General features: G+C 43.7%; 2 protein-coding genes across 2 annotated transcripts in view; both read right to left on the bottom strand.

Moving 5' to 3' along the window:
• The window catches only part of jph3b (junctophilin 3b), an 81,072-nt gene extending 77,923 nt beyond the window's left edge, over positions 1 to 3,149 (bottom strand). The window contains exon 1 of the mRNA XM_061721153.1: positions 1,430 to 3,149. Within this exon, the coding sequence (XP_061577137.1) occupies positions 1,430 to 1,811 (382 nt within the window). The 5' untranslated portion in view covers positions 1,812 to 3,149. The remainder of the gene's footprint in view (positions 1 to 1,429) is intronic.
• Positions 3,150 to 11,016: 7,867 nt separating this feature from the next.
• Positions 11,017 to 23,670, bottom strand: klhdc4 (kelch domain containing 4). Its single transcript, XM_061722506.1, has 13 exons — positions 23,455 to 23,670; positions 23,174 to 23,265; positions 22,437 to 22,515; positions 21,749 to 21,847; positions 20,848 to 20,984; positions 20,536 to 20,628; positions 18,043 to 18,205; positions 17,875 to 17,953; positions 16,356 to 16,564; positions 14,523 to 14,763; positions 13,656 to 13,844; positions 13,389 to 13,484; positions 11,017 to 11,424 (listed from the first exon to the last, which is right to left on the bottom strand). The coding sequence occupies exons 1-13, from the start codon at positions 23,551 to 23,553 to the stop codon at positions 11,246 to 11,248; spliced, it is 1,755 nt and encodes a 584-aa protein (XP_061578490.1). The 5' UTR covers positions 23,554 to 23,670; the 3' UTR covers positions 11,017 to 11,245.
• Between the last annotated feature and the right edge of the window lie 913 nt (positions 23,671 to 24,583).

Raw genomic sequence — 24,583 nt, forward strand, 5'->3', positions numbered from 1 at the left:
TAAAGAGACAAAAAGAGTAAAAGATGATTACTGACGATGGCTGGAGCTGCAACTTAGAGTGACGCCCACAAAAGGGAAAACACACTCAAGCGCGAGGATTCTGCGTCCAGCCGATCAGTATAGCAGGTTCCCTCCCCGCCGCTCGCAGCACAGGACAAATTAGATCCCATGAAGAAGTATGGATGCTAATACTTCAGACACTTAAGTCATGCTGATGCAGCTGTGTTTCAGCCTGCTGTTACAGAAATTAAATGTATATAAGATTTTTCTCTGTGAGTGTCTGAGAGCAAGTACTGGTAATTATTTTTTTCATTTTGCTTTATTTTACTTTCACAACCAGTATGATTTTCAGTCCTCTAATCCAGGTTGAGGTTCATTTGGTCCCCACAACACACTTACATCTTGCAGATGAAACAAGACTGGTCAGCTGGGGCACCAGAAGAAGCAAATCTCTCGTGAGAGCATCTAACTCTAGTTTTGTTGTCTTCCTGGCCCTAACCAAGCAGTTGTTTTAATTCCTAAACATAATCACGTGGGTTAGGTGCCTAAACCTAACTGAGTAACAAGTGAAAGTGAAACTCCACATGACATAAAGAGTGAAAAAAAACATCAAGTGAGATTTTCAAGCCTGTTAAAATCAGTTACCACTCCTTTTGTGATGATTTCAGAAAACTGAGATTGTACAGCCATCAATTTGTCGATGATTTATATGAAAAAAGAGAATGTCGTGCCAGGAGTTTCAAACAGCACATTTTGGGATAATTTCACTAACTGCCATGATAATGTGTCAGTATTGAAAATCAAGCCTGTAATTCTGGAAAATCTGTGTACTATTAAATCAAACACCAGAGTAACTTTGTACCATTGTTTAGTAGACAATCAAATCTAGAATAATGAACAAAAAGATATGTATCTGAGAAAAATGGGACGGAAAGATACTACCCTCATGTCACTATTCTCTTTGTTAAATCAATACTACACCATAATCTGTTTTATAAATCCCCTCCTCCCCATCCCCATCCCTCAAGACGTGTGGCCCATATTGAGGCTCTTAAATACACATTATGTCCTTGTAGAGTCAAACAGTGGGTTCAGGGTCGAAAGAAAAGATAAAAGGAGGATTAGAAAGGAGTCAGAGCTAGGAAACTAGAATAGCTCTGTGTTTGTGTTAGTGGTCAAAGGAAGCTCTGGTGCAACCTCTTAGCTCTGTAAAGAATGTGAGGCTGAGGAGAAGATGACCCCAGAAATCCTTTAGAAAATTCCTCCTATCTGAAGGTATCCTGTCCATAGCAGGGAAGTTAGTTGCTGTTGTCACTGAGGATGTGTCAAACATTTATCACAAGCAAGCCACTTGTCATACTTTCCACACGAACTGTTCCCCCATACACCCACAATGCATCTGTCTCCGTGCCTCTCCTCACATGCTTACCTCCATCCGAGTACGTCTCTGTCCCGTATCCGTCCTGCAGTCCGTTGTTCCATGTCCCCTCATACTTCCCACTCGTCCCTGTGCTCTCCCGCACGCCGTAGCGTCCTTTAAAGCCATGAGTCCATTCCCCCTTGTACACCCAGCGGCCCTTGTTCTCCACGCCCACGCCGTGCCGCTTGCCCTGCGCCCAGGTACCCTGGTAGGTGTTCCCGCTGGGCCAGGTGTAGATGCCCAGCAGCTCGAAGCCGTGGGCCCAGGAGCCGCAGTACTCGCCCTGGCCCTTGGGCCCCGTGCAGATCCCGAAGCCGTGCGCCTTGCCCTCCTCCCACCCTCCACAGTATGACCCCCCATCGTCAAAGTTGAACCTGCCGCCAGTGGACATGCATGAAACAGGTCTTGGCAATTCCCCTGAAGCCTCGACAAAAAGGAAAAGAAAACCAAAAGAAAAGAAAAAGAGGGGGAAAAGGACAGCTTGGCGCTAGAAACGATCCATTGAGCTGAGCTTGTAGGCCGGAGAGCTCGGGGGTGAGGACGAGGGAGGAGTGGAAGGGGGAGAAATCCCACACAGATCAACAAATGTCAGCTCTGCTCTCAACAGGGGTGCGGAGGCGCGTGACAAAATAAAAAGAAAATCTGCCCCTTCAAGGCTGCGACAGGGGTCTCCCTTGACGGTGGGACAGGTAGCTGGAGGATGTTCACACCATTCTCCTGGTGGGCCCCGAGCAGCGTTGGCTAGCACTGCCGAGCTTCTGTGTGGCTCACGCAGGTGGGAGAGGAGGCCAGGGCACCCCGGGCTGCCATTATCCTCTCTCAACAGGAGCTTCAACCATCAGGCAGAGCCGCTGGCCTGCGATCGGCCTGCCTACGCGGTCTACGACGCAAACGCAGAACTCTTCCTCCTACTCTCTCCTGCTTCCCACTCAGGCCCACTCTTCCTGTCACCTCCTACCTGAGGATGCCTCCAGCTCTCTGGGGCGTAAGGAAGAAGTTTCCCTGGCGAGAGCCCTGCGCACCTCCAGTATGAACGCCACACCGGTCAGCAGACAGGGATCTGTGGCATGTTTGATGGAGACCAAAGAGAAAAGGCTCTCCTCCTCTGAGGATGGTTTCTCCTCAAGTCAAAAAAACCCAACTGAAAGTCACACTCTGTGACTCACTTCAGACTTCTCCATGTTCCAATCATTCTTAGCTCACACACAAGTACCATAGCAGTATAACACACACACACGCATAAAGAGAGAGTAAAAATGGGGAAAACACAATGTATTCTGCTTGGCTGCCTTTCTCCGCCTGTTGTGTGGTGCTGGAGAGCAGCAATGCAGTCTCCTGCCTTATGCAGACATGCAATACATGCAGGCACACACACTCTCTCTGACAGCGAGTGCGCACACACAGGCAATGAAAATAAACAACCAAATAGATGAATTTCTCCTCTTCTATCCCCCTCTGCCTCTCTCTGTCTGTCAGTAGGTCTTTAATCCACCGCGTCCATAAGTGGTTTATCCTCTGCGTGGGTTGCCTTCAGGTCTCCTCCGTGATGAAATAACATCCATCTATATGATCCTGTTAGGTTGTGCTCCGTCCTCTCCAGCATCTCCTGCTCATCTCCATGTTTCCCTATGGAGTGCCGGCTGACGCACAGCCCTGCCTGCTGTCTCGGTCCTACAGTCTCCTCTGGTGGCTGGATCGCTCTATCTCCCCCTCTCTCCTGCTCTGTCTGTGTATGTGGCTCTCTCAGGAAATCTGTTCATCAGAGAGGACTGTTCCAGTGCAGCTAACCACTCCCCCACCCTTGCTCAATAGCATGCTCCAGCTTTTAAAGAGACAGTAGGTCCACGCGTGTTCTTGTTGCTCCCTCACCTGTAGCTCTGTATCTTTATCTCTTAATCTTGTCTTCGTTTCGCATCACTGACTTCTTCTAAACATTCATAAATTCAATTCACTGAAGTTTGCTGTCCCTCATGTATGGTCTTTTAATGTCTAGCAACAGCTTTCCAGTCAGACTGACATCTGGACAGAGCGTCCAGATACATTTGCATGTGCAGCTAGGGTTTATTAGCTAGTGCAGGTGTTTGGGATCTGTGTCCCGTTGATGCACCAACCCCCGTCAGCCGAGCTGTCGGACAAACGCTCTCACATTTAGCTTTAGATCACTTCCGTTAAGTGAACTGCGTGAGTTCATTCATTCAGTCGTCAACCAAATGACAACAGGCTGCCCATGTTCTATGGTTGCAGGACAAGCCCATATCATCACCCCTCCTCCACTGTGCTTGACAGCTGGTGGGTTTTTTGTTGTTTTGGGGATGGTCGGTCAAGAGGACATTGCTTCTTGCTTGTTTTGTTCAGATGCAACGTTGCAAACCCATACATGGAGGAAAGAGTGATAGGCCAGGATTCGAACCTGCGCTGCCTGCATGAGGGCAATAGCCTCTGTAAATGGCACCTGCTCAACTCACTGAGCCATCCAGGCCCCTGTGTTTCTCTCTGGAGAGAAGAGGCTTGCTCTCGACAACCTTTCCACAATCCCATATTTGTTCAGTCTTTTTCTAGTCGCTCGGAGCTGACTACATCTGAAGTTCATAACGTTTGCTTTACTCTCCGTTACTCTTGCCAGGTAACCTGCTTCACAACATCACGTAACCAGTGGTTTCACCAGTGGTTTCACCAGTGGTTTCACTAGGGTTTCAGCTGTGGTCTCACCAGTGGTTTCACCTGTGGTTTCACCAGTGGTTTCACTAGGGTTTCACCAGTGGTTTCACCAGTGGTTTCACCTGTGGTTTCACCTGTGGTTTCACCAGTGGTTTCACCTGTGGTTTCACCAGTGGTTTCACCTGTGGTTTCACCAGTGGTTTCACCAGTGGTTTCACCAGTGGTTTAACCTGTGGTTTAACCTGTGGTTTCATCAGTGGTTTAACCTGTGGTCTCACCTTTGGTTTCACCAGTGGTTTAACCTGTGGTTTCACCAGTGGTTTCATCAGTGGTTTAACCTGTGGTCTCACCTGTGGTTTCACCAGTGGTTTAACCTGTGGTTTCACCAGTGGTTTCATCAGTGGTTTAACCTGTGGTCTCACCTGTGGTTTCACCAGTGGTCTCACCAGTGGTTTCACTAGGGTTTCACCAGTGGTTTCATCAGTGGTTTCACTAGGGTTTCACCAGTGGTTTCATCAGTGGTTTCACTAGGGTTTCACCAGTGGTTTCACCTGTTGTTTAACCTGTGGTTTCACCTGTGGTCTCACCAATGGTTTCACTAGGGTTTCACCAGTGGTTTCACTAAGGTTTCACCAGTGGTTTCACCAGTGGTTTCACTAGGGTTTCACCAGTGGTTTCACCAGTGGTTTCACCAGTGGTTTCACCTGTGGTCTCACCAGTGGTTTCACTAGGGTTTCACCAGTGGTTTCACCAGTGGTTTCACCTGTGGTCTCACCAGTGGTTTCACTAGGGTTTCACCAGTGGTTCCCCTGTGGTTTCACCAGTGGTCTCACCTGTGGTCTCACCAGTGGTTTCACCTGTGGTTTCACCTGTGGTTTCACCAGTGGTTTCACCAGTGGTCTCACCAGTGGTCTCACCAGTGATTTCACTAGTGGTCTCACCTGTGGTTTCACCTGTGGTTTCACCAGTGGTCTCACCAGTGGTTTCACCTGTGGTTTCACCTGTGGTCTCACCTGTGGTCTCACCTGTGGTTTCACCAGTGGTCTCACCAGTGGTCTCACCAGTGGTTTCACCTGTGGTTTCACCAGTGGTTTCACCTGTGGTCTCACCAGTGGTTTCACCTGTGGTTTCACCAGTGGTGTCACTAGGGTTTCACCAGTGGTTTCACCAGTGGTTTCACCTGTGGTTTCACCTGTGGTTTCACCTGTGGTTTCACCAGTGGTTTCACCTGTGGTTTCACCAGTGGTCTCACCAGTGGTTTCACTAGGGTCTCACCTGTGGTCTCACCTGTGGTCTCACCAGTGGAGAAAAAAGAAGTGGTCTCACCAGTGGTTTCACTAGGGTCTCACCTGTGGTCTCACCTGTGGTCTCACCAGTGGAGAAAAAAGAAGTGGTCTCACCAGTGGTTTCACTAGGGTTTCACCTGTGGTTTCACCAGTGGTCTCACCAGTGGTCTCACCAGTGGTTTCACCTGTGGTTTCACCTGTGGTCTCACCAGTGGTTTCACCTGTGGTTTCACCTGTGGTCTCACCAGTGGTTTCACCTGTGGTCTCACCAGTGGTTTCACCTGTGGTTTCACCAGTGGTCTCACCAGTGGTTTCACTAGGGTTTCACCAGTGGTATCACCAGTGGTCTCACCAGTGGTTTCACTAGGGTTTCACCAGTGGTTTCACTAGGGTTTCACCAGTGGTTTTACCAGTGGTTTCACCTGTGGTCTCACCAGTGGTCTCACCAGTGGTTTCACTAGGGTTTCACCAGTGGTATCACCAGTGGTCTCACCAGTGGTTTCACTAGGGTTTCACCAGTGGTATCACCAGTGGTATCACCAGTGGTCTCACCAGTGGTTTCACCAGTGGTTTCACCAGTGGTTTCACCTGTGGTCTCACCAGTGGGCACTCTTCTAAAACAACTTCATCGCTGATCTTCAGGTTGTCTGCTGATGCTGCAGTGTTGTTCTACCGATGACGGCCGACCGCTCCTCTGCAGTTGGACATATCGTTGTGTCATTCATTAAGATCCTAGGAAGGATGGAGAAACATTTCAATCCATTAACCCTGAGTGTTTCCGGACCCATGCTAGAGGGCATCTCAGATCTTAACGGGTTAAATGCCCCTAAGCAGCTTATGATGCACAAGGAACTGAATCCCCATCAGCTAATAATTGACATGTAGTAATTTTTTTTTAATTACGACTATATGTGGACCAGTATAACAAACCGTGATAATTAGATATCTATCATATTAATCCCTCACTACCAGTAATTAACTTCTACTTTGCTGGCAAGCAGTGTGTCTGATATTTAATTCCACTTTGATTCATATTTTTAGTTCCTTGCTTTAGTATATCAGTCTTTTGTGTCAGTGTGGGTCATGTAAATTATGCTTAGAAATCCCACATGATAACAATAATATCAAATTCATCCTCTGGTGTGGATTAGGTGCTCTTTAACCTATTCTTTCATCTCTCCTCTTCCATCAGTGACACGGTTTTCCATGTCCTTCTGTTCCAACTTGGCTCCTCCCTGCTGCTGTCCTGTTGCCGTTGTTCTTGCTGCTCTCCCTGCTGCTGTCTGGAAAAGCTAAGCCAATTCCTGAGCAGATTACAGTAATAAAATCACTGTGAGTTTAGGGATTAAGGCTTTAAGGCTCTAAACACACGGACTGGAGAGGGAGAGAAAGAGGGGAGAAAAGGAGAAAAAAGAAGATGAGGGAAGGTGAAAAGGTTAATGAGAGAGTAACAGAGGGAGAGAGGGTCAGTATGATTTCCTGACCACAACAAAGGGATTACAATTTAAAGATTTTAGCCACACAAACATCCGCCCACAAATCGTTTGATGTAATCTGAACAGAAAGCACCACAGCAGCTATGATCATGTTTCTGCTTGACCTTGGCTTGACTTCTGTACCTCTTCAGGAAGTGTCCCCCGTCTTTAATCAAAGTCGGTGGTCTGGCCTCGTTCCAAATGCAGTAGAGAAGAAGGGCTCAAGTTTGTGAATTCTTTAGATTTTTTCTTTAATTCTGCAAATATACTACAAGATAAAGGGAACCCACTTTTCCAAAAATGATACATACACGTTCATTTTTAACTTCAGTACAAATAGCCTCATTGCAACTTTGTTTTTTTTTATCAGTGGTGTAAACTGTGAAATAGACCCTAACTATGATCTTACCCCCACCCTCTATTTTCTTTTCTGATTTCCCAAAATCTCTACTATAAACGACTATGATCCACACTAGATCCAGCTTTCCCGCTGGGCAGTCAGCTTTCCTCTTGCAGGCCTGGCATGTGCATCGTTGGCAGACAACACTTTATCATTAATATCAGTCAACGTTAGCGTCCTTTAGCTGCTCAGAAGTTTCCCTGGTCTCACTGTTACCTCACAGACTACACAACTACACCAACTGTACGGTCTGTAGACTATAAACCTTACAGTTGGGTTTAACTTTGTGGATACATCGCTTCTGGAGAGAGTAAGAGTGGGTTTGAGTTTTATTTAATTAGCCATCAATCCGTTTGATCGCCACTGATTTGTGGAGTCTTCTTCCTCCAGATTGATGAGCATAAGTAAAACTCAGGCTCTCTGAAAACTGGTGGCCCACCACTACATGCAAGTCTCGAGAAGATTAGACTGAATACCAAAGGGCACCAAATCCTGCCTAACTGCCAAACCACTCCCAGATTTATAATATTTCATAATTTTCCCCCAAAAATGAATGACCGAGTACAATATCTTTATATATTTAGCTAGGACCTGTGTAAAAAACCTGATGTTATTTAGATCATACTGTATATAGACAGGAGAATGAACCCAACCAAAGAAAAATCCCATGTGTCAGTGGGTTCCAGGTTGACCCTGTGAATGCAGCTCCTGTGCTCGGGTGCATGGATGGGTGTGGGTCCAAAATGGATATCTCGGTCCAACTTAAGCCACAGCTCCTTCCTTGTCCTCCACTGGTGTCCTTTCTCAACCGAGTTGTTTCCTTCAGTTTATTGACAGGAGACGCAGCGTCGCTCAGGAATGATGCTGTTGTGTAGCAGAGGAGGCTCCAGCCGTCCAGCCACACGCCTGGCAGTGGAAACACAAGCTGGATCAGGCCTCACCGCTCCCACCTGAACTGTGTTCCACCAGTTTGCTACATTATACAGAACAAATTGCAGTTGGTGGAGATAAAGGTTGAAGATAGACAAAACATTTGGAAATTGTTTCTTTCTTGATTTCAATATTTTTGTAATTGTTTGGAACCAAAACTGTCATGATGATTCAAATTAGATTGAGAAATACATCTGTGTCCCTTGTCAGGGACAAGGGACACATTTACTCAGTATTTCAGGACATGTTTAATGGTAATAGTGGCCTATTTGATCCTTCAAACATTCCTGAATTTCCAGCCATAAGGAATTTCAAAGACCAATGCTTCCACATTAGATGCAAAGATTGCAATAAAATCAGAGGTGTTTTTCAGCACCTCAGTTCTCTCATCATCCAGTCTATTTGAACAGCATGTGATGTTTCCAATCAGGTAATAACAGTCCTGCTCTGGATGATCAATACCCCTGTAAGGTGGGTGTGCTTCATCATCATCCCATTTGAAAATCTAAATTTTTTTTTTTTTTTGCATGCTTAAACATCATTTTCCAAACAAACATCTTTGACATTTTCATCCTAGCAGGTGTGAGCATATTTTCCTTTTTCAATTTATTGTACAGCAAGTTCAGAAAGAGCTAGAAGTATTCTTCTGTATCTCATATTCCACAGGTTTCTCTGGTTCACAGCTGACGTACTTCTGGCGACTGCGCGTGATCTGCCCCGACGTCAGGAGTACATCCGAAAAAAAAGAAGACAAAAACTCTTTAGTTATTTATAAAAGTCTTTTTTTGTCCCTCAGCTGAAATAAAAAAAGGGTTGCAGGAAAGAAAGGGGTAGAAGGCTGTGAAGGAGGGAGGCAGCCTCATTCTCATCCATCTCTCCTTCTCTTCTATTATTCATCAGCTTCTCCTCATCCCTCGTTCAGCATGCTGTCGGAGTATAAAATGGGTTATGTGGGTTAGGCTGGTGCTTACGGCATGACTGATGTCTTTCCTGACACACCGAGCACTCGTTCCCTCCGCCCTGATCCTGCATCCCGCAGTCTTCTTCCCCGCCCCTTCCCAACATCTCATCCTCCTCAAATACTCTGGTTCTCCACCTCTACCTCTAACCCCTCCCGTCTTTTGAAGATTGCAGAATGCTGTCGTTTCTCAGCTTTGCCCCGGCTTCAACTTGAAGAGAAAAGAAATCCAGGAAAGCTTATGTGTTGCTGTAGGCCATCTGCAGGCAATCTCATTCATGAATCCCATCATAAATATCCCCGTTCCACCGGGCCGACTCGCAGGACATGAAAGTAAGGGCTTTACAGTAACAGTTGTAGCTTCACTCCAGATTCAAGTCAATGAAAGCTGAACAAATGCAAGCAAATGAAGTAAACATCTTCAAACTTCTGAGAAGGTGCAGAATCAAAAACAGTGAACCCAGGATCTAAACAGAAAGGTGTTGCATGGTTCCAACGCAATGTTCTAACCGTATGTTTATATATCTGCTTTTACGCTCAATTAAACCCAGTCTGCCTTCATTATTTACAGCTTCAGAGGCAAGACCCCCTACAGTTACACTGTTGGCAACCTTAAAATACATGAATTGTGCACCGTGCATGAGTATTTCATTGATACACAGTTGACAAACTGGGCAAAAATATTACCTTCTTATGACTCATGCTCACTCGCTTAAGTAACTGAAGTTGTTACCCACTGATTTGACACCTATTCATGACTTTCTGCTTGTTATATTTATTAATTAAGCAGCCATGAATGTGTTAGATGCCATGCTGACATTCAACTAAACAAACAACTGCGAAATCTTGCAGCAAACCCAGATTTAATGCAGCGTAAGCACAACTTTGCCACAATAGTCTTTTAAGGACTTGAATTCGTATAAAAGGGAGAAGTTTATCATGATAGCACACATAGGTCCTAAACTACACACTTCCATCAAAACAGCCGGTTTCAGTGTTACATATAATTACAATCGCTGTACATTTGAAGAGCACTCGTTACACTCGTGTGTACAAAACTTTTAGACTGTTATGAGTTAATTTTAATGTCATACTGTAGGTCACCATAGCAACAACAAGCATGCTTCAGCCATATCCATCAGTGTTTACTGCTCTCGGGAAACATTTTCTGTGTATTTTCTCTGTGTTTTTTAAGGGTTCATTTTCTTCACCTGTTCAACCATGTTACAGCATACTGAGCTTTCAGGACCTGTTCATTTTCACCAATATTTGCTAAAAACATTTGTGCTAAAAAGCTTATAGATAGGATTTTCTTGATTGTATAAGCAGATTTCCTGTAATCTGCAAAGAACATTGTCTGCCGGCTGCAGGGACCAACTTGTGCACAACAAAACACACACACTAAATATATACTGTAGCACTATCTGTTTAAACCCATCTAAAGCTGCCCGGGTCAACATCCGTGCATTAAGACGATCATGTGACTGCAGGTCTAGTGAAGGTTGTCACTAATGGCTGAAAACAGAAGATTGTCCCCCCAGGCTAAGGTTTTTCTCGACTACCACGAGTTTGAGATTTTCAACTTTTCATGTATTTTTGTTTTGTTGTAGACGACATCGTCGGCAGCTGGGTTCCTTCCCAAAGCTCTCTGGTGTCTTATTTACAGCAGCAGATGCCATCCATGTCCAACCCATAAATGTACTTGTGAACAACCAGCAGAAGATCGTTGAGCTGCTTTACCAAGCCGACGTAGACTGGAACGATCCTTGTGAAGGTGAAAGCCTTCTGATTATGCTGTGATCACCACTTCAAGAAGTTATGTCATAATCAGCCTAAAAAAAAACACCATTACATATCTTTAGTTATTTTATTGAAAATGTTAATGTTCACACAACATAAAAACAACTAAACTTTAATGGCAGCATTACTGAAAATTGTTTTTTAAACAAATTTGCACTGTGTGGTAAAGTTAAGAGTTTTTTTTTTCACATTTAGAAATCTTGCAGAAACTCTTCTTTATGGCCGCGTATTTGTATTTAAATGACATTCCCTGGTGCTTTTGAAATTAAAAAAAACGTAACACACACTAGCGGTCACTCAGACAGATGTGTGTGTCCACTACTGGTCTTCATAGAAGACTTTAGCCATGGCGACGCCGATCTTCGTAACCTTTTTCTCCTTGGCATCGGGGCCCATGTTGGCACGTGCAAGTTTCGTCCAGTAAGTCTCCGTGCGGATCTGGTAGTCCGTCTCCGACTCTCCCTCTTGTACTGCTGGGTGCTCTTCTTCTTCTTCATCTGGAAATAGTCAGACAGATGGTTTAATGTGAGTTTCTAGACATCCAAGGTCAAAGTTAAAGGTACAATGTGTAAGACTGTAGGTTAAACTATTCCAAAATAACCCAGAAGCAGCAAAAGCGTGACACGAAGTAAGTGCAGTCAGGTCATAAAAATGATGACTTAATTTGGCTGCTGACCTTTTGAGTTAGCGTGTTAAATAATTATTTTTTGGGCCGTCCAGTCTCGTAACAGCAGTTTCTGCCATGTGTGGCGCTAGTGAGCAACACAGCAGCCATGAAACGCTCTTAAAAAGATACTAAAAACTAATGACGGCTCTGCTCAGAGGCTCCACAATGTATTTATATAACACACAAACTATGAAAAAATCATCTTTGGCCCCTTAAATACTTAGTTATACCCCTGCACATGCATGTGCACATGGCTGTGTGACGGAGCTCCTGCCGGCCGGCGGTGTGGATGAGACGACGCAGTGAAGAGTGAGCTGGCAAACGTGGTTGAACCAGCTCCTGCAGCACACAGGTCATATTTTCACTCATTTTCAAGTTCAGGTCAAGTTAAATTTACTAAATAAAACTTCCACCTGGAACTAACCGCCAAAAGCGGTCGTTCAGTCCGTCTGTTAATCGCTAGTTTAGCCCAATTTAGATGCCAACGCCCCCCAGGATGTGCAGACGCTCAAGAGGCAGGACTGCAGTCGTCAACCACGAGACATTCATGAAACTTCTTTTGTATCCAATAACATCCAAACACTACTTTTGACAACAAATTATTCAATATTTCCAAACGAGTGAGCGCACAGACGGAAATACACAACATATTGGAGGAATCTACCTACATATGAACACTTGGATCCGTGTAATTTTGTTTCCTGTGAAAAGTCTGGATCCGTTTTTTATTTTGAGACTAGAAGCGTCTCCTGTCTCTAGGACCCGCAAGACGAGAGTCTTTCCACCATACGTCCAAGGTGTACGGTGTGGAAATTAGCAGTTCATTGGCAGGGACATGATTGGATAAAAGAAGAGCATCTTTGAGATGCAGAGCCTCTCAGAAATAAAGATGAGGAGCAGCAGAGCAATAAGGGCGAAATATGTCTGAAAATTGTTGAGCAAATTCATGATAATCCCACTTAGCACAAAGCTGTGAAGAGTTTCAACATTTTTGGCGCATGGCATCATCAAATCCATCACCAGGCAAGGAAAAAAGGTTGAAAATCAATACATAACACACATGCAGGAGCCTTTAATGGAAATCACATCATCATCTCAGGAAGAGTTGTGGAATTCCCCTTTAAAAACACAGTTCACCATGTCGTCCAGCAGCGCAGCTGGAAGAAGCCATATGTGAACATGATCCACAAGTGTTTTCTGGGTCAAAGCTCTTTTAAAATGGACAACGGGACGGGGGAAAACTCTTCTGCGGTCTGAGCAACCAAAATTTGAAATTCTTTTTGGAAACCATTGACAGCGCATCCTTCGGTCTAAAGAGAAGAGGCTCTTATCATCAGCACATGTGTGGCGGTATACACCGGTCTGAGGGAAAAGGTCCTGCCTAAAGCCACAACTCTGACTGAAAACATGTATTATTTGTATAATACAACCAAAAACGGCTTCAATCCCCACATCTCTCAATGAGACATCTTTCGTCTCAGAACCAGCAGCTGGTCTGCTCAGCTTCCTCACGTCTGTGCTCTGCTATTAAACGAAGAGGTAAACGCCATCCTATCCCACTGTTTAGAGACTTGTTACTGCCATTATATTCAAATGGACCTTGTTTTTTCTGACGGTGGTACATTTCCTCACTTCCAACATTTGATATGGTCTTGTATGTTGCATTGTGAACTACAGTACTTAGGAGGTTTGCAGATCATGTGTTCTGCTTGTACTAATATCTTAGACAGCGTCCCAACATTTGTTTGGGGGCTGTAGTTTCCAGCTACTGAGAGATTCTGGAGGATCGCTTGCCTTCCTCATCCTCGCTGTCTTCGTCAGACCCTTCGTCTCCTTCGGCTCCTTCTTCCTCTTCCTCTGACTCAGACTCCTCCAGCCACTCCTGTGTCTCTGTGGAGACAAAATCATAAATCCAGATGAAACCTCTCCCCCTCCTCTCCCATCTTACCGTCTTCCTCTCTCCCTCAGATGGGATTTAAGCGTGACAGTTCAGCACATGGTGGCTACTTCAATGTGACGGGTTGGGGGGGGGTTTAACGTCCTCCTCATTGACGCACTCACTTGGGTCCATTTCCACCAGGACCTCCCACTGCTCCATCTTGTTCAGGTCCAGGCAGTAAAAGTCACTCAAGGTGAACTGGCGGTCTCCCACCTCGAACATCCCTCCGAACAGGAACAGTCTGCCCTGCCGGACTGTTGCCATGGCGCTGGACCTCGGGTAAGGCTCCACTGGTGGCGCCGAGGCTGAACCTGGGAGGAAGACTACATTTAACCAAAGATACTCTATACAGAAGATAGCGCATTACCGTTACTGCCAATGGTATGAAATGGTATACACTTCCTGTCTCCTAAGTGGGCGTGGCTGCCCCTCTCCCCACATCGTTTTGGAACATAAAACACTAGATACAGTACAACTTTCTTCTAAAAAGACTTAAATAATAAAAATAACAGTATTATTAAGCAAAGAAGCAAGTTTTATTTTAGTTTTAAACTTCATTTTATCCGATGGGAAAACGATGAGAGCCAAATCTCGCGAGAGTGTGTTGCTCAGACAGAGACAGGTCTCAAACAAAGTTCATTTTCTCCTAATCTGTCGGTCTGAAAATTGCCATTTTGGTGTCAGAATGTTCAGAAGGTTTGTGGCTTTTGAAGAATGGGTCCCATATTTACTTAGGTTACTATGGGGCGAAGGAATTGGTAATAATCTGTGCTCACGTTCACTTTTCCCATAGGACTCAATACACTCAGGACCTACTTCCAGTCTCCTAAAGGGGCGTGGCAGTCACGTGACACAGATACAGGAAACCGAACCGTAGTGGGCTGTGTCATTTATTGAACGTCTCTGATTTAACTATTAAATTATCAAACTGAGTGTTCTTTTTTTCTTTCACATGTAGCTTGTGTGTGTGAGTGTGTGAGTTATCTTGCCATCCTCATCCTCCTCTTCTTCCTCCTCCTCCTCCGTGATCTCCTCCTCCTGAAGAGCAGGGATCACCTCCTTGATGGTCATCACTGTTCCATCTTCTGAGACGATCTCCTTCACAACCTCAGTGGGCCCTTGAGCCGCCTGTTCCTTCCCTTCGTTCTTCATCCCTCCTCCCTCCTCCTCCTCTCCTCCTCCTCCGCCCTTCTTCCCCCTCCGCCGTTTCTTTTTCTCCGTCTTGTTGCCCTGCGCAGACACACAAAAACTAAACAAGTGCCACATTCCCAACCAACAGCAGTTGAACAAGTTTGCCAGTCAGTCGGAAGTAAAATGTCTGACAGCAGAAACTGATTTGGAGACGAAAATAACTATTCTGGGAATTATCAATGTCGGAAATTAATTAAAAAGGAATAGACATGACATTTGTAAAATTGCAGGTAAGATTTTAACAGAGAACTCTAACATTGCTGAGCAGCATTCCTCCCTCACATCCACAGATTATTTCCAGGATCATCTGAACTCCATCAGTGAAACCACAAGATTTGAGCGAACAAAGCTGAGTAACAAATACAAGTGTGTTTATACAGTATTTATAGCCATTAAATCAGGTTAAAGTTTAAAGCTGAATTTCAGACTTGTTGAACTAACTATATCAAACTTTAGATGTCATTGCATCAGTGTGGACACATTTACTCAGTCAAACGGATGGAGTTGAAGCTTCTTTTTTTTTTTTTTTAATTTACCCAACATTTGAGCTTCTTCTTCAATGAAATAATCAGTTTAAACAAATGAAAACCATTTTCCCCCCAATTTTATGACCAACCTGAATATTTTATATCCATGTTTGTATGTGTTAAATTCCTATTTGTTCCCAATCACAAATGGGAATGTTTACGTTTCCCAGCCCAGTGCCTCATGGAGACTTGCTGGAAAGTTTTGAGAATTCCCAGAACGTTTTTCACCCTTTTGTAACTTTAATTTAAACAGGCACATTGAATGAGGGTTTCTGGATGTATGAAACGGGTCTCAGATGCGTGATGCAGTCCAGCTAAGGGAAGCACTGAATCTGAATCTTCCACAACATCAAGTTCATTAACTTCGAACTACAGGTGATGTTTCTTTGCTACTTAAGGAAAAGCTGACAGGAAAACACATCCCTTCCATCCCAACACCGTCCGACCTCTCTCGGGAGTAAACTCCAGTTTCAGGTCCATTTTCCTGTTAATATGGCTACTCTGGTTTAATGTAATTTAATGTGCTGTTTGTTTCCATGTTTGACCAGAAGGGAAGAGTAAACAGGCCGCCTGCCAGCTTCTTTGTTTACGTGCAGGAAGATGTCTTTTGAGGGAGGTCAACATTTTATTGAAGTGATGGTTTACTTGAATCTACTGGAACTTCGTCTACACATGAAGGCGGATGTGTCGAGCTGTACATGCACGTGGTAGAAATGTGTTGGGTGTTTTGGCTGATTTATTGCTAGCATACACACGTACAAGCCTGAATTCACCTCTGAATGGATGTGAATACTGTCCCTTTAAAACGGATATTTGCACCAATAATTAGACACCCAAACAAAACAGCAAATAAAAGTGTAGAGAGCAGACTGTTCCCTGCGGGCTGCTTGCCTCCTCCGCTGAGCTGCAGACTGACAACTGGGATCTGCAGCCTGGATGAACTTTGGAAGTGAGACGACACTGCAGTTCATAGACGTTACCCTGCAGGGTAGACAGCTGCCGCCTAGCCGCTTCATGCATGCTGTACGTTGCCATGTTTAGACTTCTCCAGAACAGCAAAGTGACTGAATGATGATGTTGGTGATGAAGCAGTGTTGCGCTCACCCTCAGCACGCCGGGAAACCAGCGGCTCTTCATCGTGTCGTACAGGTAAAGATCATTGTAGAAGTCGCCTTCCAGTGTTTCCTCCTCTTCCTCATCACAAACCCCCCCGAACAGGACCGCCCGTCCCGCTGGCCCCACAGCCATGGAGAAGCCAGACCGAGGAGGGGGCTTTGCCCCCGAGGGGCTCACTCTGGACCAGGACCACTTCTCTGCAGGACCGGAACACAAGAGGAAGAAGATGAGCAGTCAAATTAATTCTGCCGGACTCAGTAATTTTGCCTTTTTGTTGAAATTGTTGAGTCTTATAAATATTTAGGCACCATTATTGACAACTGTTGCGTGTGGCCATGACTCTCTCTCTCAACACACAGCATTCTCAATAATCTAATTAATCTAGTCTCCTCCCATCTCAGAATACCACACCTGGACTGGCACGCCTGAACTGATTCCCATCAGCCTATAAAGCTCCTCTCTGCTCAGTGTGCCAGGAGACACAGACCAAGCAACACCAAACTGGATGCTCTTCTGTTAGCTTTTGTTTAATTTGATCCTTAGTTTAGTTTGGGCCTGGAGATGGCCGGTAGTCTTTATTTTAGGTCGTTTGCTCATTCGTTTGTAGTTAGTTGGGTTTTGAGTTAGGGAGGGGGGTCCAGCTTCGACGTCCCTTTAAAGGGGTGGGCTGTGCCCCCCCCCATCCTCCTTAGTTCAGCCGGCGTCTCCAGGTCCCCTTTTTTCCTTATAGTGAGTATTATGATTTCTGCTCAGTGTATTTATTTTTGGGAGGTTGCTTAAATAAAAGCTGTTAAACTTGTGCTCTTTTGTTGGTGTCCTTCCTGATGTTGTGGTTTCCATTTTTGAGCCATATTTCAATGTTATTTGTGTGGAGACCGCAACAACAACAAACTGTCATTTGGGAAAAAATTCAGACTCAATATATAAGAAAAGCCAGCAGCGCCTTTTCTGTCTCCAAAAACTTTCTAAATACCAGGTCGATTCTTCCCTGATGTCTATGTTTTATCGTTCTTTCATCGAATCTGTCATCACTTTTTCTTTCATTTGTTGGTTTCAATCCTTGAAGGTTAAAGACAGAAATCTGCTCAATAAGGTTGTCAGTTTAAGCAGTAAAATCATGGGGTCGGCTCAACAAACTTTACAAGAACTTTATAAAAAACAGCTGATCAAGAAGGCAAACTCCATATTGTCTGATTGCTCACATCCCTTACACCAACAGTTTCAGTTTCTACCATCAGTTACTGCTTAGACTCCCTTTTGCAAAGACAAACCGATATAAACACTCCTTTGTTCCCTCCGCTATTGTTCTTTTAAATGCCGGAAGGAAAAGGTAGTGGGTGAAAAAGCCTTCACTCTCAAGCTTAGGTCTATACTACTATTGTAATTTATTATGTATATTTTATGTATATTTAACATTGTGTGCTTCTCCTGTCGCGAAACTAATCGCCCCCTTGGGGACAAATAAAGTAATTGATTGATTGATTGATTTTGTTTGTTGTTTTTGTACCTTGGCCATCTTTACCCTCCCGCTTCAGAAGGAACATGTCGGAGTGGATGGTTCCTTTCTCAACATCCTTCTTGACTCTCTGTGCAAAACGAGACAGAACTGCTAAGAAACTGCAAAAACTAAAATGAGGATAGCATGCACGGAGCATGAATTTAGCATTGCACGCACCAGTTTAGAGTATCCGCCGTAGACGATCACACCTGTGCCATCTGGCAGGGAGGTCATCTGACAAGCCGACCGCGGGGAGGGGGCAGATCCTGATGGGGTGAGGCGTGACCAGGAGAAGGTGTCCAGGGAGAAAGAGTAGACATCATTGTAGTAGATAAAATCCCTGCAGCGGGAGGAGGAAGACGCAGGAAAGTGAAGGGCTGAGTTTGAGCCAAGAATGGAGAGCAATTTTAATTTATTCATTTCAAAACAAAAAAATTCAGAGAATCTATAAGATGCAACAGACAACACCAGAGTCCAGCTTCTTCTAAAGCCATTTCTTTCTTGGAGATTCCCGCATTGATTTTTAGATTAATTTCACAGCCAGCTAACTTATCTCACACATGCATCTGATATTTTCTGGTCTTTTTGTTTTTTAGCTTCATACGCTGCCAAGATATTGCCTTGTTTTTAAGATATTATTCAAAAGACACGGAAAAGTCATCTAAAAACCTCTTTTTGTCCTGGTGTTTCTAGCTTGCATGCATCTGGCTCTTCTGCTTTGAACTAGTTCATTACGTTTGATGAGGCTTAGAAGAGCGATTCCTTACAAAAGGCAGGCTGACGATATTAATAGGAGACAACCAAAACAGACCGTTGTAGTGTGCAACAACACAGTTTGAGTTTTTAGTAGAATAGTTGGATGTTTTCATTGCAAATCAGATCCAGTTTGGAATGAGAGACCAGAAGCAAAGAGAAAGTGAAGGAGCTCTGTGTCTGTTGGGTCTGCATTAATTGTGAGAGTTAAAGGCGACAGCTCTTTAATGGGTCTTTCACTGGAACCCTCGGAAAAGCAGTGATTCCCTTTTTTCCCGCCGTTTTGTTTGATTTGCTGGTGTTCATGGGATCATTGTTACATCACATGATCCAGCTCAGTTCTGGCTTTCAGACGGATGCCCTCACCTCTGACTTCTCTGGTATACGTGATGAGTTCATGGTCCTGCAACACTTAAACCCGCCCAAATTACCACGCTTCCACCCCCATGCTTCAATGCTCATGCAATGATATGCCACGTGTGGTTTCTACAGAACACCGCACTGTGAATTCAGGCCAAACATCTCCTCTTTGGTCTCTTTTATCCAAAAGGAAAATGGCACAGAAGTTGTTGGAGGCTTTTTTTTGTTTTTCACAACTGACAATGACCAATTAAGAGCATTTGATTAGTAGCACCCGGCTGCTAACCTTCTTTTAAGATTTGGTTGAGGGCTTGATGTTTGGGGCTTATTTTTATGCCCTGATCATTTTAATCTTAGAACTAAATAAAGGTGTGCTTTCCTTTTCATGTGACTTCAAGTATGCACATTTACCTGCACAGATCTTATAGTTTTAAGAGATATACAGATAGCTTTTATTAAAGGGATTGTGACATGAAAAACACATTTTTCTTGATTTTTTGTGTTTTGTTGGGTGTCTTGACATCAATTACACCCAAAAAACAACGAACTTTTAACATTCAGTGTATTGTGTGCTTTCTGGGATTTTCCGCATAACTATGCAAAAACGGCGCATGTGGTTTGGTGGCGGATCGTTACGTAACGATCCGCTAAATCACCGCCCCCTCCACCCAGCTCCCTGTCTCCTCTCCTCTCCAGCGCACCATAAAGGCTGATTTATGGTTCCGCGTTACACCGACGCAGACCCTACGGCGTAGGGTTACGCGGCGACGCACACCATACGCTGAACCCTACGGCGTAGGCTCTGCGTCGATTTAACGCGGAACCATAAATGAGGCTTAACACGCCTCTTTTGTTCTAATCACCGGAGGAAAACTGCTAAGAAGACCCGCGGCCACTGACTGGACTTAAGATAAGGGGACAGTGCTGCTTGCATGCCTTTATTTTTATGATTGTTTGCTGTGGTTCGCCCTCCTGCTTTTCCGTGCATGCTTTGCTGTCGCTCCGACGCCGCTGTGAGCGTATGGCTGGAGGAGGAGGAGGTTTGGAGGAGGAGGAGGTTTGGAGGAGGAGCGGAGCAATGATTGACAGGAAAGGGGGGAAAGGAAGCATTTTTCACGGCGCAAAAAAACACTGTAATAAAAAGCCAGGAAAAGATTACTAGAGTGAAGTTTTTCTTGTTACACTCTTTTAGACACATTTGAGGGATGTTGCCCAAGACTTTTAATAGTGTTAAAAGCATGTTAAAAATGATGTCACAATACCTTTAATAATGTAGTCTGTTAGAATTAGTTTAATATGTGTATGTCATATTGTACTAATGCAGTGGTGATCAAAATGTGATTAATTGTAAGTAGCAAATTTCAATAATAGTTTATAATTCAGCATATAAACTGATGAGAGGATTTTAACTGCAACTCAGCCTATAAGAACACATTTATACATGCTATTTGTTACAGCATATATAAAATATTCACTAAATCTCAAGTTAAAGTGCTGTCTACCTACATCTGTCACGATTAAACTTAAAATACCTGTTACTCCACCATCTCTGCTTACCTGGTGCTCTCATGGAAACCTCCAAACACGAGCAGCTGTCTCTTGCTGAGGACCATACGGTGGCCACTGCGGCCCGACGGACCACCGGATGCTCTGAGAGGCAGGAAAAAGAAAGAAATACGGTTCATTTATGTGAAGACACTAGTAAAAATGGCAGCTGTAAATAAAAGGTTTAAAGAAATTCACCAACTATATTTATTCAGGATCAATAATGTTTTAATCCACGCTGAAGTACCTGAATTTGCACATTCAATGTATGAGTCATCATTTCCATTTATCTCGGCTCATGTTTCTATGACCTTTGACACATACTTGATGTTCTCCCACGCGTGTGTAGCCAGGTGCAGCACCCACAGGTCCTTGTAGTGGTAGAACTGTTCTCCATTTGGAGAGGCGAACTCCCCCCCAAACACCCAGAGCTGGCCTCCACCCTGAGGGACTACCACAGCCTGAGGGGAGGAAAGACGGGAGGAAAGACGGGAGGGAGGGGGAGGCAGAGTCAAGATGGGTGGCTGCACTAACAGAGAAGGATTAGGAGGTTTGCTCATGTTTCAGTCGTTTTCTGACAACAGGCTCCACTTTGACAACAAGGCTGATAAGTTTAGGTTTCTCCTGGTTTCTGAAACACCAGTCCACCCCCAAAATATGATGTTATTCGTTCCCAGACGATATGATGAGCTGAATCAGTCATTGGCGCAATGGAAGAGGATTTCTGCTTTGTATTTTCAGAGCGCCATCTACAGTCTCAGAAAGGTGCACGTGCTTCAAATGACTAAAAACATGAACACAAACAAGGTGGAGAACACAGCAGAAGGGAGGAGCAGAAGCGACTTACTGCATGTTGAACTTGTTTTGAAGATGACGGAGCTGACATGTTGTTTATGGCTTTTTTTTTGGGGGGGGGGGGGGGGGGCATTGACATGTCCCATCACAAGTACCAGAGACGACAGCAAAGGAGTGCAGCCTTTTTATAGACAGCTGCTTGGTAAACATAGCCCAACATAGATCAGCGGGGCTCTCCCTCTACACTAATCACACGGCCTAATGATGTTCAAACAAGTCGTTCGCAATTCCTGCACCTCAGTATTGACTCTCTTCGTATAGTATAATAAATTAATACAAAAATAACATAACATTAGTATGCTGAGCAGAAGACAGCGGGTGTCTTCTGGCGGCTGGATTATCAAACTGTGACAATAGTTAATGTGGGTACCTGGTGAGAGCAGCGTGGTGGAGGAGGGTTGGGAATGTCTGATTTCACCCAGCTGTTCTTCTTGATGTTGTAGAAAAACAAATCGTTGTACAAATATGTCTACAAAAAAAAACAACAACAAAAAAACAGGTTTTTAAACATGTTCATTGCTATAATAGATTCAAAGCTGCAGGGACACGTGATCACCAGCTCAGGTGTTTCAACAAGAACAGGAAAGTACTCAAGTACCGGAAGTAAAGAGCTCAGAGAGATGACCAAGCAGTGCAGACTTTCAATTTTGATGAGAAAGATTTACAAACTGAGATAAATCATATACAAGAAAAAAATTTGAATGTGCATTTAGCATTTACAATAAATTAAATTACAAAGTTATACATAAACTGTGCAAAAAGTACAGCTTTCATTTCTGTGTACTTGTGTTTGCTGTTTACCAGTGCAACCTACGACATAGTGGGAAAAACTAACCAACAACTTCAGCTGCACAGCTTCAGAATAAAAGTAAAAAAAACATATATCCAACTGCCCATGAGTGAGGAAAACAGGTTGTAAACATCGGGAAATGCAAGACAACTTAAAAGATGAGAATTCACTCTTCATTGTAAAACATACTCAGAACGTTGCTTTAAATGGGGACACGTTTAATGAATCGTTAATTAAGTGCAGCATTCATGCGATGGAAACTTTATACCTTTTTTCCATTGAAAAATTCTCCACCAAACATGATGAGTTCATCTTTCTCAGGATGGGCAGAGAGAGACGCATTCAGTCTACAACAAACAAGCAGACATCAGACGGCCATGATTCAGGCAAGATGAAACAATCCTGTTAACTAGCAAATCGATTGTCAAGAGACTTTAGAGAAGACATTTGTTGGTTTGTATTTTGAAGCTTCGACACAGATGTCAGGAGCCCTGCAGTAACTGGACTTCCCTATATAAGAGCATATTACAGCAAGTGATTGCATTTTCTGTATTTTCTGTTTAGTTAATCTTTGGCAAAGGGACAACACATAAATTACATAAATAAAAAGGGAGTCAACACATAAAATAATTATATCTTATATCTATCTATTTAGGACAGAGAAGATGAACTGAAAGAGACACAGAGGATCCAGCAAATACTTTCCATGCTTAGCTTTTTATGAAACGCTGATTTGTGAAATGTTATGGGTGTTCTTTGTTTTCGGTCACTAATAATTTTTAATTTTAAATTACCGTCTGATCATTTCATGCATCTGCAATCAATGTAATTCACTCTGTGGTCGTTTATCCCATCTGCATTATAAGTTTCCGCCTTATTTGACTACTTGTATGTATATTTTGCGACCTCATTTGGGTAATTGTGTCCTCTGTAAGTGTGTGTGTGTGTGTGTGTGTGTGTGTGTGTGTGTGTGTGTGTGTGTGTGTGTGTGTACACAGCCTTTACCTTGGTGATGGAGAAGGACATGTTGTCTCTACTATCTGGGTCTTCTTAGCATCCAGACTCTGAAACTCAGCAATCATAGCCTCCAAATCTTCCTGAAAACAGAAAGATTAAGGATGAAGAAGTAAAACACATCTTACCTGAGTCCAATTAATATCACATTTTACCGCAGAATTATCTTGTCTCGAAAGTAATCCAACAGATTCTATTGTGAAACCATGTAGTTACGTTACGTCACACAGCATATAAACACATGTCTGTATTATCTCCGGCTACAGCCGTACCTCTTCTCGTTTGGACCTCTTTGAAACCTTTTTCTCCATTTTGGAAGCAGTTTTCTCCGCTCCCGTCACCTTTTTTTCCTTCTTGCCTTTTTTTCCCATGGCTGCTGTGATTTATGGACAATGACTACTAAATTCCTAGGTTCATTTAAATGAATCTAGATCCACATGTAAACTCAAACATGCTCCACTCGCAAAGTTCAGATTTACTTCCGGCAACAAATGTGACGTAGTGAGGATGTGGGAATGGAAGTTCTCCCTCTAGCGGATCGGAGGCCACAGATAAACATTTCAGTACAGTGGAATCAAACAACATACAAATCTGCAATATAAGTAAGTAAATAGTTAAATTAAAACACGTTATTCATCTATTACAACCAATGTTTTTTATTTGCTAAAGTCAACCTTTTACATTTTTTGGGGATCAGACTTTATCGGCTTTTTTAATTCCAAAGATGGGTTTTCAATGCTAATAATAATAATAATTAGAAAAAGCCAAAAGCCCTCTTTACACATCCCGACCACCTCGACCAGTGTGCCTAGATAGCACACTGGTGTCCTGGGCTTAAGTGCAGAGGGAGACTAGTGGGGTCAAAGTAGATGTGGGTGTTTGTGGATATTTGTGGGTGTTTGTGGATATTTGTGGGTGTGTATACGGTCTAGCAAGCTTCCTCAAACACACAGTAGCAAGGGCATTTTTCAGTTCTGAAGCTAAATGAAGCAAGAGCTGTACCTGTCAGTGTTATATGAACTATCAAATGATTTCTGTGTATGATTAAACTATTCTGTAATAATACTAGAATCAAAGGATTGTTGCAAGAACTGGAAAGATACGGATAAGAAACTAGTGGAGCCTGATTTTTACAATGTAAGATGCAACAGCTGTTAAGTTTCAGATATTCATATTTTCATGGAAGCTTTGTACAGAGCTCAACAGAGTTCAATGTGAAAATGTACAAAAGGTGAGGACTAAAATCAAGTACAACATGTAAGTCAGAGGAGCAAATTTCAAAACATTTCAATAGGAAAAATTATTTTGAGCAGATCTTTTGGATTTAACAACTCCTCATGGACTGATTATACAAAGTTTTGCCATAAAATTCCTCTAGGAAGATCCACGACATTAACTGCT

Source organism: Cololabis saira, chromosome 5, assembly GCF_033807715.1.
Source record: "Cololabis saira isolate AMF1-May2022 chromosome 5, fColSai1.1, whole genome shotgun sequence".
NCBI lineage: Eukaryota > Metazoa > Chordata > Actinopteri > Beloniformes > Belonidae > Cololabis > Cololabis saira.